The sequence below is a fragment of the Mastigoproctus giganteus genome, chromosome 12, assembly GCF_048544385.1.
Source record: "Mastigoproctus giganteus isolate SK-2022 chromosome 12, ASM4854438v1, whole genome shotgun sequence".
In the NCBI taxonomy this organism is placed as follows: Eukaryota; Metazoa; Arthropoda; class Arachnida; order Uropygi; family Thelyphonidae; genus Mastigoproctus; species Mastigoproctus giganteus.
The window spans coordinates 63269671-63289032 of NC_143586.1; the positions used below are offsets into that span (position 1 = coordinate 63269671).

At 38.4% G+C, this 19362-nt stretch overlaps 1 protein-coding gene across 1 annotated transcript in view; it reads right to left on the reverse strand.

The window, feature by feature from the left end:
* The window catches only part of Mdh1 (malate dehydrogenase 1), a 64886-nt gene extending 46931 nt beyond the window's left edge, over window positions 1-17955 (reverse strand). The window contains exon 1 of the mRNA XM_090386903.1: window positions 17862-17955. Coding sequence (XP_090243029.1) covers window positions 17862-17864 — 3 coding nt within the window. The 5' untranslated portion in view covers window positions 17865-17955. The remainder of the gene's footprint in view (window positions 1-17861) is intronic.
* Between the last annotated feature and the right edge of the window lie 1407 nt (window positions 17956-19362).

A 19362-nucleotide genomic window follows, 5' to 3' on the forward strand; every position in this document is an offset into this window, starting at 1 on the left:
TTCTATGGGAATGAGCAGCAGTCTAGAAAGCAAGGTGCTGGGAATTTCAAGGACTGCTGAGAGTCATCATGGAACAAATAAATATATGAGCTGTGTTAGGATAACTAAGAGTAACAACTGGTGCATATATACTTGCATATACACCACAGCTAGGAGTTTAGTAAATAACTTTGATGAATTTGAGGTGCTGGTCAAGACATCAAAGGTAGATATTGTTGGGACATCAGAGACATGGTGTAACACAGATATAAGGAATGCAGAATTGGAATTTTGGGAGTACAGTGTGTACAGAAAGGATAGACAGGATAGGCAGGGAGAAGGCATTATGCTGTTAGTTAAGAAACACAAAATCTAAGGAAGTGCATCTAGTTAACATAGGTGGACATTGCAATGTTGAGTCAGTTTGGTGTGACATAAGCACTAGGAAAGAAAAATTGAGTGGGAGTGTGTTATAGGCCAAATGACTCTGATGAGTACAATAAAAAACTGTACAAAGAAATATAGTCGGCCAGTAAATCAGATTGTCTTATAATGGGGATTTTAACTTCCCACATATTGACTGGGATTTGTGGATTGGTCACTAGCACACTAGCAAAGCTTTTGTGAATTTATTGGATGATTGTTTTCTATAACAACTTGTTTGAGAGGCAGCTAGATGGAGCAATAATCTTGATCTGATCATCAGCAGTGATTCTTCATGCATTAAGAATCTCCAGATAAAGGAACCACTAGGTGGCAGTGATCACAGTGTGCTGATGTGGAATTTATTCAAATTTATATAACTACCATCAGAGTTAAACGGAAGAGGTTTTAGTTTCGTAAAGGTAACTACAGTGGTCTCACACACTTTTTAAATTCTAAATGATGGGACCAACTGATGATGTTACCAGCAGCAAATTCTAAACGGGAAGCATTCAAGGAAGTAATGTTGGCAGCTACTAGGCTTTTCGTCCCAACTAAGAAATACTGTTCAAGGTTTAGGCTTAAATTGATGTCAGGTGAAGTAATGAGACTCCTTGAAGAAAAGGAAAATGCAGGGGATACATATAAATTATCAGGTGACATAGAAGACTAAGGTAGATATAAGCTAGTCTGTAATTAAGTCACAATTAAGGTTAGGCAAGTGAAGGCAGATTAGGAGAAATCTTAGGCAAAGGGAGCAAAGAGGAACAGTATACATGTCTTTACTTATGTAAACTCTAGAAGGAAGAGGTTGAATCAAATTGGTCCACTTGATATCGATGGTTCGATTGCTGATAATCCTGCTCAGATAGCTGACAAACTAAATGAGTATTTTACATCTACATTCACACATGAAGAATTCTGTAGGGAAGTGGAAGCCAGAAGCTTATTAAACTCTAACAGGGAGCTTAATGATTTCGTAATAACTGAGAGCAAAGTGGAAGAGAAATTGTTGAAGATGAACATAAGAAAGGCACTGGGGTGGATGGGATGTTGTTTGTTATTTGGTTTTTAGGAGCATTAGCAACTAAGGCCATAATGCTCCGGGAATATGTAGTGTTCATTCCCTGACCTTTCCGCATCCTCCGTATTTGGCGGTCACGGGCTCGAAACCCGGTCTAATCAAGAAGCGTGTGCTACGCACTGCTGCTCCTGCCCACCTGGGGTAGATGGGATCTATACAGTTATATTAAAAGTGGCAGCAAAGAAAGTAAGCAAACTCTTAGCCATAATTATGAGAGCTTCCTTAGACTCAGGGGAGATTCCCATGGACTGGAAAAGTACAAATGTGTCCCCAATTCACAAAGAGGGGGATCAAAGGGTGACATGAGTAATTACAGACCTGTTAGTTTAACTTCTGTTCCAGGGAAAATAATGGAGTCACTGGTTAAAGAAGAACAGCAGGATAATCTAGACAAGATTGCAGTTATAGTTAAGACAGAGCATGGGTTTGTTAAGAGGAAGTCTTGCCTGACCAATTTAATTGGATACTATGATGTGGTCACAAAAGAACTGGATGCAAAGAATAATTTTGATATCATATATTTGGATTTTAGGAAAGCTTTTGATACTGTTGTACATGGAAGACTACTGTACAAATTGGAGCAGTATTCCATTAAGAGCAAATTGCTGCTATGGTTAAAGGGATGGTTGAGTGGGAGAAAACTGAGTGGTAATCAATGGACACTGCTCTTTGCGGACTAATGTTATTAGTGGAGTTCCCCCGGTTTCGGTGTTGGTCCATTGTTGTTTTCTGTATTTATTAACGATAATGATGAAGATATATCTGTGTTAATGTCCAAGTTTGCAGACAATACGAAGGTTGGCAGAGTTGTTAATGACAGTACACTACTGCAACAGGATCAAGAAAAGTTGAGTAGATGGGCTGAGAGGTGGCAACTGACATTTAACATTGACAAATGTAAAGTACTGCATATAGGTAGTAGTAACTAGGGTTTACAATACCGGGATCCCTGTAATTTTTTTTCAGTATTCAAAGACCGGTATTGATACATACAAAAATACCGGTTTTTCGGTACTAATTTAAAAAATAAATAAATAAAGTTTATAATTTAATCATATAAAGGTTATAAAATCACCTTTACGTGATTATGACGTCCTTATCTCTACTAGAAAATCTTGTCGAACTTCATTGGCAATTAAATTGTTCTTTTAACTATATATATATAACGACTTAGAGTACAAACGTAACAAATAATTAATACATACTTGATACTCGTTCGTGAATTCCCGCCATTTTTACACGATAGCATAAGCTTAGTGTAGTATAGTGCATAATATAATATTGTCAATTATTCAGTAAATCTATTAATCTTGATAAATTTTATTGTCAATTAAATTGTATTTTTAACTCTATAAATATATATAACGACTTAATCGTAACAAATAATTAATACATAACTATAGTGGTACACGTGATACGGAAGTTGTATAAAGGGAACACTAGATACCGAAAAAAAAAAAAAAAACAATATATATATCCATATATATATATATATATATATATATATATATAATATAACTTAAGGATTTAATTTTTGTTTTAAATTTTATTGAATTACATTGGAATCATGACTCTAACCAGAGCAGCAAAGCAAAAGGCTCAAGCTAATGGGAGTGCTGTGGTTCAGGGGAGAACTGAGGGGGCCAGTTGCCCTCTGAATCACAGTCTATTAAAATGCACTGTTTGCTTGATGTTTGCGGAGCAGTTGGGTATGGGACATGATACTGCCAAGGGGGATGTCTTTGTGTGTGCACGATGTAAGGAGTGCAAGGAAATCAGGCGACAACTCAGCGTTGTTATGGGCCTTTATGAGAGCTTGAAGGACAGGGTGGATGCCCTCGAAGGAAATAAATTGAGGGGCCCATCAAGCTCTCAGCTGCCCACATCAACGCCAGAGCTTGCACTTGGTCATCAGGCAACACAGAAGCAGCCCCCTAGGCAGAATGCGCTGGTCCCACAGGAACTAGTAGTTGTTGGTGACTCTATTGTCAGGGAAACGGGGAACATGCTTTGTAAAAAGGATAGGTGGAATAGGACCAGGGTATGTCTGCCAGGGGCAAAGGTTGATGACATTGTAGAGCGGATATCATCTTTTAAGGGCACAAAAGGTGATATAGTTGTACACGTTGGCACGAATGATATTAAGAGTAGGAGACCGGCGGAATTACTTAGCAAGTACAGGTCACTGCTGAAAAAAAACCGTGAATTAGGGTTGAACTTGAAAGTGTCTGCAATTCTGCCCAGACACGATAGGAGGGAGTATATGATGAGAGCCTTGTCGATCAATTCGGCCCTGGAGGGATTGTGCAAGGCTCAAGGGGTAGAATTTTTTTCAGCCTGGACTGTACTTGTTAACAGGAGAGATTGCTTCTACAGGGATGGGATACACTTAAATAGAAAGAGTGCAAGAATTTTTGCTGATGCTGTCGAGGCAGTGTTAGGTGGGTCGGAAAACTGCTAGTTGGGGGGGATACAAGGACTAATAGATTAACAGTAGCCACTGGCAGAGGTGGAAGTGATTCTTGCACTGCTTCTATTGAAATGAGCAGAAGTCTGAAAAACAAGATGCAGGATATTTCAGAGACTGCTGGTAGTCATTGCGTTACAAGTAAACACATGGGTTGTGTTAGGGTAGCTAAGAATAGAAACAGGTGCATGTATACCTGCGTGTACACCAATGCTAGGAGTTTGGTAAATAAATTTGATGAATTTGAGGTATTGCTCAAAACATCAAAGGCAGATATTGTTGGGATATCAGAGACGTGGTGTCACACAGATATAAGTAATGCGGAACTGGAATTTGGGGAATACAATGTGTATAGAAAGGATAGACAGGACAGGAGGGGAGGAGGGGTTATGCTATTAATTAAGAAACACATAAAGTCCAAGGAAGTGAAGCCAGTCGACATCGATGGACAGGGCAGTGCCGAATCAGTTTGGTGTGACATAAGCATAGGGAAATCAAAATTGAGAGTAGGAGTGTGCTATAGGCCTAATGACTCTGATGAGTATAATAAGATATTGTACAGGGAAATAGAGTGGGCCAGTAAATCAGAGTCTTATAATGGGGGATTTTAATTTCCCAGATATTGACTGGAATTTGTGGGTTGGTCACTCGCACACTAGCAAGGCTTTTGTGGATTTATTGGATGATTGTTTTCTACACCAGCATGTTCGTGAGGCAACAAGAGGGAGCAATACTCTTGATCTGATTATCAGTAGTGACTCTTCATGCATTAAGAACCTGCAGATAAATGAACCACTAGGTGGCAGTGATCACAGTGTGTTGAAGTGGGATTTACTCAAGGAGGTAACTACCATCAGAGGTAAAGGGAAGGGTTTTTGTTTTCGTAAAGGCGACTATGATGGTCTGAGACAGTATTTAAATTCTATACAGTGGGACCAACTGATGATGTTACCAACAGCAAACTCAAAATGGGAAGCATTCAAGGAACTAATCTTGGAGGCTACCAGGCTTTACATACCAACTAAGAAATATTGTTCAAGGTTTAGGCCTAAATGGTTGTCAGATGAACTAATGAGACATGTGGCAGAGAAGAAAAATGCATGGGATACATATAAATTAATGGGTGACATGGAAGCCTATGATAGATATAAGTTGGTCTGTAACCAAGTCACAAAGGAGATTAGGCAGGCAAAGGCAGACTACGAAAAATCCTTGGCAAAGGATGCAAAGAAAAACAGAAAAGAGTTCTTTACATACTTGAACTCGAGAAGGAAAGGGATGAATCAGATTGGTCCACTGGATATTGATGGTTCAACAGTTGAGGATCCTGCTCAGGTGGCTAACAATCTAAACGAGTATTTTGCATCTACATTCACGCATGAGGAGTTATTCAGGAAGGAGAATGATGTAGGTAAAGTAAACATTGGCAGTGAGCTGGATGATTTTGTAATAACTGAGAGGAAAGTGGAGGAGAGATTGTTGAGGATAAACATAAAAAAGGCACCTGGGGTGGATGGGATCTATCCAGTTATATTAAAGGAGGCAGCAAAGGAAGTATGCAAACCCCTAGCCATAATTATGAGAGCTTCTTTGGACTCAGGGGAGGTACCCATAGACTGGAGATGTGCAAATGTAACCCCAATTCACAAAGGAGGATCAAAGGCTGACACAAGTAATTATAGACCTGTTAGTTTAACTTCTGTTCCAGGTAAATTAATGGAGGCACTGGTTAAAGAAGCACTGCAGGATCATCTAGACAAGAATTCAGTTATAGCTCAGACGCAGCATGGTTTTGTTAAGGGCAGGTCTTGCCTGACCAATTTGATTGGATACTATGATGTAGTCACAAAAGAACTGGATGCAGGGAATAACTTTGATATTATATATTTGGATCTTAGAAAGGCTTTTGATACTGTTGCACATGGAAGACTGCTGCACAAATTGGAGCAGTGTGGCATTGGAGGCAAATTGCTGCTATGGATAAGGGGATGGTTGAGTGGCAGAAGACAGAGAGTGGTAATCAATGGACACTGCTCAACGTGGACTAATGTTATTAGTGGAGTTCCTCAAGGTTCAGTGTTGGGTCCGTTGTTGTTTTCGGTGTTTATGAATGATATTGATGATGGGATATCAAGTTTAATGTCCAAGTTTGCAGATGATACAAAGGTTGGCAGGGTCGTCAAGGACACTACTGACGCTATGCTGCTGCAACAGGATCTGGAAAGGTTGAACAGATGGGCTGAGAGGTGGCAAATGAAGTTTAACATTGACAAATGTAAAGTACTGCATATGGGAAACAGTAACCCCAGAGCAACGTATCAACTCTGCGGTACCACACTGACAGTGGTGGAGAATGAAAAGGACCTGGGGGTAATTGTGCAGGGAGATATGAAGTTCTCTGAGCAGTGCAGACGAGCTGCAAGAGTAGCTCATGGTGTCTTGTCAATGATATACAGGAATTTTTCTAGCAGGGATAAGGAGGTGATTATTCCCTTGTATAAGGCAATGGTTAGGCCACATCTTGAGTACTGTATACAGGTCTGGAGGCCTCATTTCAAGAAGGATGTAGAGCTGCTGGAACGGGTACAGAGAAGGGCAACAAGATTAGTAAATGGAACAAAGGGTTGCTCTTACGAAGAAAGGCTTAAGTTTTGCAAATTACAGAGTCTGGAGACTAGGCACCGGCGAGGTGATCTGATAGAGGTGTATAAGGCCTTGAATGGTTTGAGCATGCTCAATGCCAATGGGATTCTTCATCTTTCTCAGAATAATCACCTCAGAGGGCATAAATTCAAATTGAGGAAGGACGAATGTCGGATAGATGTGCGGAAATTTGCCTTTGGCCAGCGGGTGGTTGGTTGGTGGAACCGACTTCCATCACTTGTTGTTGAAGCTGATAGCCTAAACAAATTTAAAGCTCAACTGGACAGGTATTTCGAACGAACGGAGGGGTGAAATGGGAGAGGGTTTTTTTTTTTTTTTTTTTTTGGGCTGATGCTGAATAAGCTTGCTTTCTTGCATCGTATGCCTCTACTAATGCTAATGCTAATTTACTTACTTAAAAATGTTCAATAAATCATCGATAGGACACCATGCAACATGTCCACAATTCTCGGACTTCATTTCTGACCGTATTGTAACTCCCATGTCCTGTTCCTCCACTACTGACTTTAGTTCAACTCCACCAAGTGTATAAGTTATTTTGGAGTTGCTGTTTCCCAGGTGTAAGACCTTGCATTTTGCTGAATTAAAGCATATAGCTGCCACTTTTCTGGAGGTCTATCTAGGTCACTCTGAAGAAGCTCTGCTTGGCAGCGATCATTAACTACTCTACTGATCTTTACATCATCTGCAGGTTTAGACATCACACCCTATATCCCTTCATAGATGTCATTTAAGATAAAAACCAGGACTGTTCCCCAAGGATCAGTATTGGGACCATTACTGGTCCCAATACTGATCCTTGGGGAACCCCGCTTCTTACATTAACCCAATCTGAGGAATAACCATTTATCACAACCCCCTGCCTGATGCACTCAAGCCATCATGCTATCCATCTAAGGATTTTTCCTGATTCCAGCCTGCTTCAACTTATAAAGTAACTGCTCATGTGGGAACTGTGGGACTGAGTCAAATGCTTTGCTGATATCTAAATAAACAATGTCGAAATTATTCTCTAAATCCATCTCATGAGTGACCGGTCAAAATGGTTAACCAGATTTGTTAAACATTATTTTCCCTTTACAAAAGCATGCTGTGTATCCTACAGAATTCCATTTCCATTTAAATGATCCTGAATTCCACCCTTGATCATTGCCTCCATGATTTGCCTCCTGTGAAGTTAGACTGGCCGGTCGGTAATTTCCCGTTACACTCCTAGAATCACCTTCATGTTCCAATTTACACCAATCCAACAGAATCTCTCCTGATTCCAGTGATGCTCTCATAACTAGCCTTAATGGTTCAATGCACTCACTTGCCACCTCCTTTAAGTTTATAGGTTATAGGTCCCAAAGGAACCTTACTTGCCGGTGGGAATGAAAGTTTTCTCATTAAATCAACATGTGATATTTCAACATCATTAATTACATATTTTTCAACTTCACTCCCATAATTTCTCATTGACGTAAAGGGTTTTTCTTCTGTAAATAAACTGTCGAGTTCATCTGCAACATCAGTTGGGGTATCTAATACTATCCCACGCAATTACATATGCATCCGATCTGATTTGTCCTTCTCTTCTTTGCATTTATATATGTGGAGAATTCCTTAACTGCACTCTTTATTCCTTATACCCACTCTTTGCTCTCTCCCAGACTCAGTAAAGATACTATAGTGAAAATTATGCTTCACTTAATAAAACGTCTTTCTCCTTCAGAAAATGAACATAATTGAACCATGGAAGACCAACGTGGAACAGAACATCAGTGTTCTGCAAATTCTTTCCAAAATAAGAAATTGCCTGATTCCAATGAGATTTTAAAAGATGAATTAGAGTTGGAAATTAATGAAATACTTAACTATTTTTGCCAAAGAAAAAGTCAAAGCCTAGAAAATATGGACTGAGATCGTCTACGATAATCTCAGTACAAAAGTACCAGAATAGAATCTGAAAGGGAGTTTTCTGCTGCTAATCAAATATGTACTAAAATTAGATCCATTTTAAACAATCATACTATTGATTGCTTATGTTTCTTAAGAGCTCACTTTTTATTCAGACAGATAGTGTGGGTGCTTAAACATAACTAAACTTTGCATTAACAATATGTATTTTTTTGTTTTTAGAATAACTGTATTTTTAATGATTTTTTTCAGAATATTTATTATAAATGTAGCAAATGTTTATTTAGCAAATGTTTATTTAAAACTTGAATTCAAGTAATTACAGTAGTTTGCTGATAAAAAGGAACCATTAGGTGGCAGTGATCACAGTGTACTGATGTGGGATTTACTTAAAGATATAATTACCATCAGGGTAAAGGAAGGGGTTTTTGCTTCCGTAAAGGTGACTATAGTGGTCTCAGACAGTTTTTAAATTCTGTACAGTGGGACCAACTGATGATGTTACCAACAGCAAATTCTAAATGGGAAGCATTCAAGGAATTAATAGTGGAAGCTACTAAACATTTCATACCTATTAAGAAATATTGTTCAAGTTTTAGGCCTAAATGGTTGTCAAATGAACTAATGAGACTCGTGGCAGAGAAGAAAAATGCATGGGATGCATATAAATTATCAGGCGACACAGAAGCCTATGGTATATATAAGCTAGTCTGTAATCAAGTCACAAAGGAGGTTAGGCAAGCGAAGGCAGATTACGAGAAATCTTTGACAAAGGATGCTAAGAAAAACAGCAAGGATTTCTTTACTTATATAAACTCTAAAAGGAAGGGGATGAATCTGATTGGTCCACTTGATATCGATGATTCAACTGTTGATGAGCCTGCTCAGATAGCAAACAAACTGAATAAGCATTTTGCATCTACATTCACACATGAGGAGTTATTAAGGTTTGAAAATGCCACAAGGTTATGTTGTTTGTTTGTTATTTGGTTTTTAGGAGCATTAGCAACTAAGGCCATATTGCTCCGGGATATGCGGTGGTCATTCCCAGAATGACCTTTCCGCATCCTCCGTATTTGGTGGTGACGGGCTCGAACCCCGGTCTAATCAAGAAGCGTGTGCTACGCACTGCTGCTCCTTCCCACCTGGCTATGGAGGCGCCGCCACAAGGTTATCAAATTGTAACAGGGTGCTTAACGATTTCGTAATAACTGAGAACAAAGTGGGGGAGAAATTGTTGAAGTTAAACATAAGAAAGGCACCTGGGGTGGATGGGATCTATCCAGTTATATTAAAGGCGGCGGCAAAGGAAGTAAGCAAACCCTTAGCCATAATTATGAGAGCATCCTTGGACTCAGGGGAGGTCCCCACAGACTGGAGATGTGCAAATGTGTCCCCAATTCACAAAGGGGGATCGAAGGGCGACACGAGTAATTACAGACTAGTTAGTTTAACTTCTGTTCCGGGTAAAATAACAGCGTCACTGGTTAAAGATGCACTGCAGGATCATCTAGACAAGACTGCAGCAATAATTCAGACACAGCATGGGTTTGTTAAGGGAAAGACTTGTCTGACAAATTTGATTGGTTATTATGATGTGGTTACAAATGAACTGGATGCAAAAAATAATTTTGATATCATATACTTGGATTTCAGGAAAGCTTTTGACACTGTTGTGCATGGAAGGCTACTGTACAAATTGGAGCAGAATGGTATTAAGGGTAAGCTGCTACAATGGATAAAAGGATGTTTGAGTGGGAGAAGACAGAAGACAGGTGGTAATCAATGGGTGCTGCTCTTTGTGGACTAATGTTATTAGTGGAGTCCCACAGGGTTCAGTGTTGGGTCCACTGTTGTTTTGTATATTTATCAATGATATTGATGAAGGTATATTAGACTTAGTATCGAAGTTTGCAGATGATACAACGGTTGGCAGGGTTGTTAATGACAGTAATAGCAGTGTTACTGCAACAGGATCTAGAAAATTTGGGCAGATGGGCTGAGAAGTGGCAACTGAAGTTTAACATTGAAAAATGCAAAGTACTGCATATGGGTAGAAGTAACCCCAGAGAAACGTACCAACTGTGTGGTAATACACTTAAGGAGGTAGAAAATGAAAAAGACCTGGGAGTAATTGTGTAGTCAGATATGAAGTTTTCTGAGCAATGCAGACAGGCTGCCAGGGTAGGTCATGGGGTGTTGTCAATGATATACAGGAATTGGGTTAGCAGGGAAAAGGAGGTGATTGTCCCTCTATATAAGGCAATGGTCAGGCCACACCTTGAGTACTGCATGCAGGTCTGGAGACCTCATTTTAGGATGTAGATTTGCTTGAGTGTGTACAGAGAAGGGCAACAAGATTGGTGAGGGGAATGAAGGAATCCTCTTACCAGGAGAGGCTTAAGTTTTGCAAATTGCAGCAGCTGAAGACTAGGCACCTGTGAGGTGATCTGATTGAGGTGAATAAGGCCTTGAATGGTTTGAGCACGCTGAATTCTGATGGGATTCTTCCGCTTGTTCAGATTGCGAACCTAAGGGGGCATTAATTGAAATTGAGGAAGGACAGATTTTACTTAATAACTAAAAGATGTAGAATAGATGTGCTGAAATTTGCCTTTAGTCATGGGTGGTTAATTGCTGGAACAAACTTCCATCTGTTGTTGTGGAAGTTGATAGGTTAAATAAATTTAAGGAGGAACTGGACAAATATTTAGAGGGGATTGTTTCGCAATTTTCTGATCTTCTGTCCAAACAGATGACAGCCGTTCCATCTCTTCCAATTCTTTGTCTTGATCTAATGGATTTTGTTAAGCTTTAAGTTGTTCCTGCTATGAAAGTTGTTTTTATTTTCTCTGCATTCTTTCTAATTCTTGGCATTGCCTCATAGGCCTGTAGCACATGCAATATCACATGTTCTTTCATTTCGCTCAGTATTTCACATTTGTTCTCTATTGACAGAGGCGAACTGGCTATACAGGGAAACCCCGGTGGGCCGGAGGCCAGAAGACGATAGAGGCAGGCGTGATTTTGGTCATAAATGCTAGTATGAGGCCGCTACAAATTTTCCTGAGTAAGAATTTTTGACCCACTCCGCCTCTGTCTATTGATATTGCTTTTTTTTTTTCTCTCTAAATCTGTAGTGTCTTCACCAGGACACTTCCCTTTCACACCTTTTAAGTATTTTACTCATTTTTAGGTAATAAAGCACAATTACAAAATGAGAATTACAAAGCTGCGTGCATGTGTAGCAACTGAATAAACAACACCGTAAAGGCAGATACACACAATTAACACCTCACTAGCTCACATTTTACTAAAGTACATTTCTGGAGGTCAACTATACCATAAAACAATAAAAACAATTTCCAGTTGCGTTTCTGCTAGTGGAATCTGTTATAAACAGGTAGTAAACTCGATCTTATTGCATTTGTGATAGTACCGATAGCTGGAATTGTGTGGGTTTTTACTTTATTATGGTGAAATGTGTTTCCCCTTCACATTAAAAAACAAATACATTTTCAGAATCTTCTCTTCATTCCTATGGTGTTGTGTTTGGTTGGGGTGATTCCGCATTTGACTGCCATTTCTTGTATACCCACAGACGAATCGTGCATAAGCGAATTTGGTTCGTGTTATAGACAATATCGTTCCCCAATTTATAAACTGTGTATGATTGAATCTGTGTAGTGTAAACACGTGTTATACAAGGCCTGACTGTACTAACATAGTCACTTGACACCTATTTTAAAAGGTTCGAGTTCAAGTTCTCTCAGACTGGAGGAATATTGAATTCTGATGGGATTCTTCCACTTGTTCAGATTGTGAACCTAAGGGGGCATAAATTGAAATTGAGGAAGAAAAAATTTTACTTAATAACTAAAAGATGTAGAATAGATGTGCTGAAATTTGCCTTTAGTCAGCGGGTGGTTAATTGCTGGAACAAACTTCCATCTGTCGTTGTGGAAGTTGATAGGTTAAATAAATTTAAGGAGGAACTGGACAAATATTTAGAGGGGATTGTTTTGCAATTTTTTTTTTTTTTTTTTTGGCTGTTGCTGCATAAGCTCATACGCTTGCTTTCTTGCATCACATGCCACTACTACTACTACTAGTTTTTTCCTTACTCTATTAACTGTCATCAAAATTTATTGAGAAAAACGTTTGTTTTTGGAATACAGGTATCCCAGTTTCATAAATTAAAAATACTGAAATACCAGTATTAAGATTTTGACCGGCATTGTAAGCCCTAGAGTATTGTACCAACTCTGCTGTACTACAATCAGGGTAGTGGAGAATGAAAGACCTGAGGGAATTGTGCTGTCAGGTATGAAGTTTTCTGAGAAGTGCAGATAGGCTGCAATAGTAGCTCATTGTGTCTTGTGAATGATATACAGAAATTTTGCCATACAGAGATGGGGTGATTATCCACTTGTACAAGGCAATGGTCAGGCCACACCTTGAATACTGCATACAAGCCTGGAAGCCTCATTTTAAGAAGGATGTAGAGCTGCTGGAACGAGTATAGAGATGGGCAATGAGATTGGTGAATGGAATAAAGAGTTGCTGTTACCAAGAAAGGCTTAAGTTGTGCAAAATGCAGCATCTAGAGACTAGGCACCTGTGAGGTGATCTGATTAAGGTGTATAAGGCCTTGAATGGTTTGAGCAGGTAGTGCTGAATGTGAATGGGATTCTTCCTCTTGCTGAGATTACTCATATGAGGGGACATAAATTCAAATTCAGGAAAGACAGTTGTAGAATAGATCTGTGGAAATTTACCTTTAGCCAGTGGGTGGTTGATTGCTGAAACAAACTTCCATCTGTTGTAGTGGAGGTTGACAATTTAAATAAGTTCAAGGCAGAACTAGAGAAACATTTGGAGCAAATGGATGGGTGAATGGGAAGGTTTTTTTTTCTTTTTGGCTGATGCCATATAAACTTGCTTTCTTACACATCATATGCCTCTACTAATGCTAATGATAAATAGAACACACTGTTCAGATATTGCACTAATTTTAAGAAAATCTTTAAAAAAAAATAAGTAAATGCAGATTAACTTTTTTGGTGATGCCATTTTTTTTTTTTTTTTTTTAAGTAGTGCAATACTGTGGTCACTCATTGCAAAGGCAGGGTGTGTTTTGCTGTGAGTAATACGACCACTGCTTTAACCAGACAGTTAAATCCTGTTGGCCACACACATACATGTGAAAGAAGTCAGTTCTAAGTTCACATAAAAATACCATTAGCAATCTTACAATTTTGAAAGGCTTTTAAAATTCTAATTTAAATATCATTTATGATAAAAGATATGATAAGAGATAAAAGTACAGTAACAAAAACAACAAGCTCAACTTTCATAAAAATCAACTAATTTTTATGACATGTAGGCTGTAGTTAGATTTAAAATAAAATAAACTTGCACTTAACTGCATGGGTGCATCCAAGGAGTTATATGCATATTTATATATTTTTTTATAATTTTCTCTAGGTCAAAAGTGTCTCTGATCCCAAAAACCTCCCTAACTACTGCATAACTAAAATATGCACATGAATCAAGTCACAAGAAAGTCACTAGCCATTTTGTTAACAAACACATTAGTATCCATGGCAAATAATGCAAGTTCATACAACAGCAAAAAAAAAATGAAAAAAGAAAAAATGCCCACCTCATCTGTCCATCCCTTCTCATAATGTCTGCTTTTGCCTTAAATTTATTTAAACTACCTATTTCTACAACACCAGATGGAAGTTTGTTCCAACAATCAGAACTCTCCAGGCAAAAGCAATTTTTCATGTACATATTTTTGACCTGCAGCCATCAAATGTTTTACCCACAAGTAAAAATTTAACATTAAAAAAAGCATAAATGCAGCAAACCTTGTTTTTCAGAGGTGAATTTAACAGAAAAAATATACATGAACATTATCAGAATATAAATGAGACCAAAACAAAATGCAAGTAGTGAGAAAATGTAAATAATAAATTTGGCATTCACTGTGCATGTGTGTAAACAAAACAATAAAAACAAACAAATAAGTTAATGTGAAAAAACCTTTAATAAAAAAAAAATTCAGAACAAAACTGCAATAACAAAAAAAAAAAAAAAAAAAAAAAAGAGTAAAATATATCTATTTTTTTTTTATTTATTTTATTTTTTTTTCTGTAACAGATTTCAGCTAAAGTATGAAATAACTTCGGGTAAAACTGTATATACACAGGATGTTTCAATTAAAAGGCAAGAGGGTCTTATCCCACTTATTTTAAGTTTAATTTATCATCTGGAAATTTTTTTGTCATATTTAAGTTAATTTTTGAATTTTGTGAAAATTGGACTAAGTGTTACTGCTTAGATTTTACAATTTCTAAATTCACATCATGCCTAATCAACTGCTGTTTTCTCAATGGAAAAGTTGTTCTCCACCCTCGGCTTAGCCTAAAAACAACAATACCAGCACACTTTTGAAACAAATGCAAACAGATTTTATTTGAAGAAAACACAATTATCACAATGGTTTTTGTGATGCTTGCTTTTATTTTCATGTTTAGCTGTGTAGAACTGCTGGCTACAGGACAGTTTACTTTAACTTTATTCATGCTACAACTGTTGCATTTGTTTTTCTTCAAATAAAAACTAATTATATTCATTTTTTAAAATACATGAAATTTTTAGGCTAAACTGAAGGCACAGGGCAACTTTCCTATTGAGAAAAGCAAATGATTAGGCAAAATTTTAATTTAGGAGTAAAATCTAACAAGCAAATACTTTGTCCAATTTTAACATCAAATTCGAAGATTTCTGCCCAAATATGACAAAAAAACAGGTGCAGATAAGAAAAAGCCTAAAACCTAAAAATAAGGATTTCCCTGATGCAATCCACAGGTTTTGCATTTGTCTAGGTTAAATTGCAGTGCTGAAATCTTCAATTATTCTGAGTAGTTGAAGTTGATTTTTGGTTTCTGCATAAAGTTTGATATCATCCATGTGCATCAAGTGAAAGAAGGTGTATAGCTTCTTCTTCCCTTCTTTTAGGGTATATCTGTACTTGCTATTGTTGAGCATAGTGGACATTGGGTTGACTGCTAGGCAGAAATATAGTGGGCCCCAGGACACCTCCCTAGAAGATTCTTTCTCTGATGAGAATTGGTCCAGTTGCAATTTTATTTATCTTGAAGGTGGTCCTCCATTTTGCCATAGTTAATTCTAGGAAGTGTGTCAGTGTTGAGCTGACTTTGTCGAGTGTCTCTATCAGCCAGCTATGGGGCATGGAGTTTAAGGCTTTGTGAAAATTCATGTAGGCTATGTACAGGTTGCAGTACTTCTTATAAGCTTGCTCCATAACTGCCGCATTAATGGTCAAGTGCTCCTTGCATCCTTTGCTGATCTTCCCTTCTAATTTTTTGCTGATATTAAATGGGATACATTAGAAGGGAAGCAAAATTAAATTTTGCTTCCCTTCTAATTGAAATCAAATTAAATGAGATGCTTATATAAAAATAAGTAGGTTTACATTTTCATTATGAATATTGAATAACTAAATATATATTGCACTGAATACCTTGTTGTGGGACAGGTATGACTGACATTTGTCCAGTGATGTCCGACATCTTCTGTAGGCTTGGGACATCCCCAGATGTCCTGAAGCCTAAATAGTGCCATTCTTCGCATGGCACCCTTGCCATGCGAAGAATGCACCCTTGCATTCTCTTTTTCTGGGCTGGGTGGCCAGAAATCAGGGATGTCAACCCCCCCCCTCACTCAACCAGAGAATGCCTTCTTTCTTCATCATCCTCTCTTCTCCACCAAACTCTCACTCTCAAACTGCTTCCCTCACAATTTTTTTTTTCCTGGCCCATCATGGAAAGCTCAGGACTGTGGTGGGACTAGCCAGAGTGCTTTCCCTCACTGCTGCCTGGCCTACCTCCCTGAAGTGGTGATGGGCAATGTGGAGTCCCATGGGGGGGGCAGCTGAACAATGCAACCATACACCACACTGACACAAGCCATACAATTACACACATTTCTGGCCTTCACCGAGTTCTGTATTTGTCATATAAAAACAAAAGTGGAGTTGTGAGCAACCATTGGTGCCTCCAGACAAACACTATGTACTGAATAATACATACAGAAAGCAATTCTGTTTATGCTACTCTAAGTCTGAAATTGGTAAATGTTAGGATTAACTAGTTTCAAGTGGTAATGGCCTAAAATAAGATTTCACTAGTTCATTACTATTCTGTTTAATTATTTTTTTTATTTAAAAAATAGAAATAACTGAGATTCCCTCAGTTATTTCTACTTAAGTGAACCTATCTAGGTATGTGTTCATTATGATATCATTGAGAATCGGTTTTATTTATCATAACAGCTTGAGGATGTATCAGGAATTCTTTGGAGTAAAATCCAATTATATAAAAATAATAATAAATAAATAAATATGGGTTGCACCAGTGCTAAAACTACATGTTCTACCCCACTCCATGGGGAAAAATATGGAGATAACCAGACCAAACCAACCGTCGGGTATCTCCGGTTATTCAACCTCCACCCACTCCCCGGTGTGGCGGATGTAGATCTGTTAATTTCGCCACTTTATAGCACAACAATTACATCATCGATAACACACAGCTCGATTATTAGGCGTACTGGGTTAAATGTATTGCTGTTCGGCAAAACCGAAACCTTGAAATGGTCAGGCTAACAGGAAGAAGTTAATGGGCGAAACTTAGATTCTGAACTCAGAAAAATCTTTGCTGGAAATTAAATCAACCAAGTAACGAAACTTTTCCTAAAATTATTACGAGATTATGGTCGTAATAAGTATCCAGGGCAATGGAAAGTATCCAGGGCAATGGAAACTATCTAGGGCTACGGGTTTGTTTCAAAAGTGTGTGATCCAAGTAGAAATAATCCAGCGAAGCAGATTTATTAAGCAAAAAGTTTTGTTTGCGAAGATATTTTAGGTTACTGCTCCAGATAAGGTCTGTTCCTGAGCATCAACATTATTTTAAGTTAATATATTTAAATTTACTGTAGACAAAAAAAAACCAAATTCTGGCTAAGTTAATTAAGATTTTGGCATCAATCGAAGACACGGACATTACTTCTCTTATCATGTAAATTAATATTTTTCCACAGAGCTTCAGATATGCCAGCGGGGCGGTTGCTGCAATCCCCCCCCCCGAAAAAACCGAAATTCTCGCCCAGTTAAGGTTGCGACATCAATCACAGATCATGTAAATTAATATTTTTTCACAGAACTTCAGATATACAAGCAGGGCGAGTTGCTGCAATCCACCCACCCCAATATATACATATTGTCTACAGAGAAAAAAAAATCGAACCAACCATTCCTACTGCAATTCCTGAACTTCTATAACAGACAAGTACTGGGCATACAAATCGGTAAAAATAGAGGTCAAACACCACTGCAAAGGACAAATATAACTCTAGGTGGCGCGAAAACTCGGAAGTACCATTTCATTGGATATTACAATATCATATACTACTATACTCCCAAACTGCAGTACAAATCCCTCTGCAGAATTATAGCCAAATGACTTCGATATTGAGCCTTTTATTATTATTATTATTCATATGGTGCACGGAAGCCAGAAGCTTATGTTGCACCAGCCAAAAAAAAAAAAAAAAATTCCCAAGTTACTCAGAGAGAGAATCAGAGGTCAGAAGTAGAAAGGTATCACCAAGAAAGAGAAGAATGATGATATACAGCTCAGGACCTTGGATTTGCCTACCCCATACTCACCAGATGTGAGCCCCTTTTAATTTAAATAGTCTCTACATGTGAACAGTTCGATTTGATGCATACCAAATCTTGGAAATTTAATTATTGGTTATTTTAAATCAGTGTGGGTGTTGGTGTAATTGAAAACAAAACAATAAAAAAATAAATTTGTAAAAATTTGGGCTGCTTCAAAAGAAATCTAGGTCATCAGCATACGCTGATGACCTAGTACTCATTGGTTCTGGGGATTCCAGAAAAATGATAGAGGAAAAGCCTACAAAGGTGATAGAACTTTATGAATGGACAAAAGTCCATAAGCTTCAAAAATCTTGGGGCTAAACAGTTGCACTATTATTAAAAGGCAGGCTGAGCAAGACTAAATCAAGACCAAGTCTCTGACTTGGGTCTCATCCAGCACTGAATAAATGACTCCATCAAATCTCTTACATGGGTGGGCATGCCCACTCTGCTCCACAAATCTTTACCAGGCTAACTCCTTACACTTTGAAATTTTTCTCACATACTGTTTCTTAAGTTGCATAAACTATTGTTTGGAATGCACTTCCTCTTCTGTTCCTCTTGATTTTTGATACTTTTTTCATGGTTGGCATACTGCAGACATGTAGACATGAATAGTATCTTCTGTACAGCAGCTCCAGGAACATTAATTAAACTCCACCATGTTGCTCTGCGATGACGCAAAACTCTGTAGAACGGCCAGAAACGTGTAGTGTTATGTTTGCATATATTATGTGTTGTTGTGTTGTTTCTGGCCTCTTTGTCTCCAGGCAGGCGATCTCCTGGAAAGCGTGCCCGGTGCCCATCTACAACACGAGGAGGTGGGCCCCAACTAGATATGTCCCTAGCCAAGTGGAGATAGATCAGTACAATCATTATCTTCCTTGAAGAGGGCAAAGTCCTGCACCCACCGGAGGTAGTGCTATACAAGTGAGTGCCAGCATACCCACAGTTACCCAAACTTAGGGTACCGCATAGAGGACGCCTCCGTAGCCAGGTGGGCAGGAGCAGTAGTGCGTAGCATACGCTTCTTGATTAGACCGGGGTTCGAGCCAATGACCACCAAAAACGGAGGATGCGGAAAGG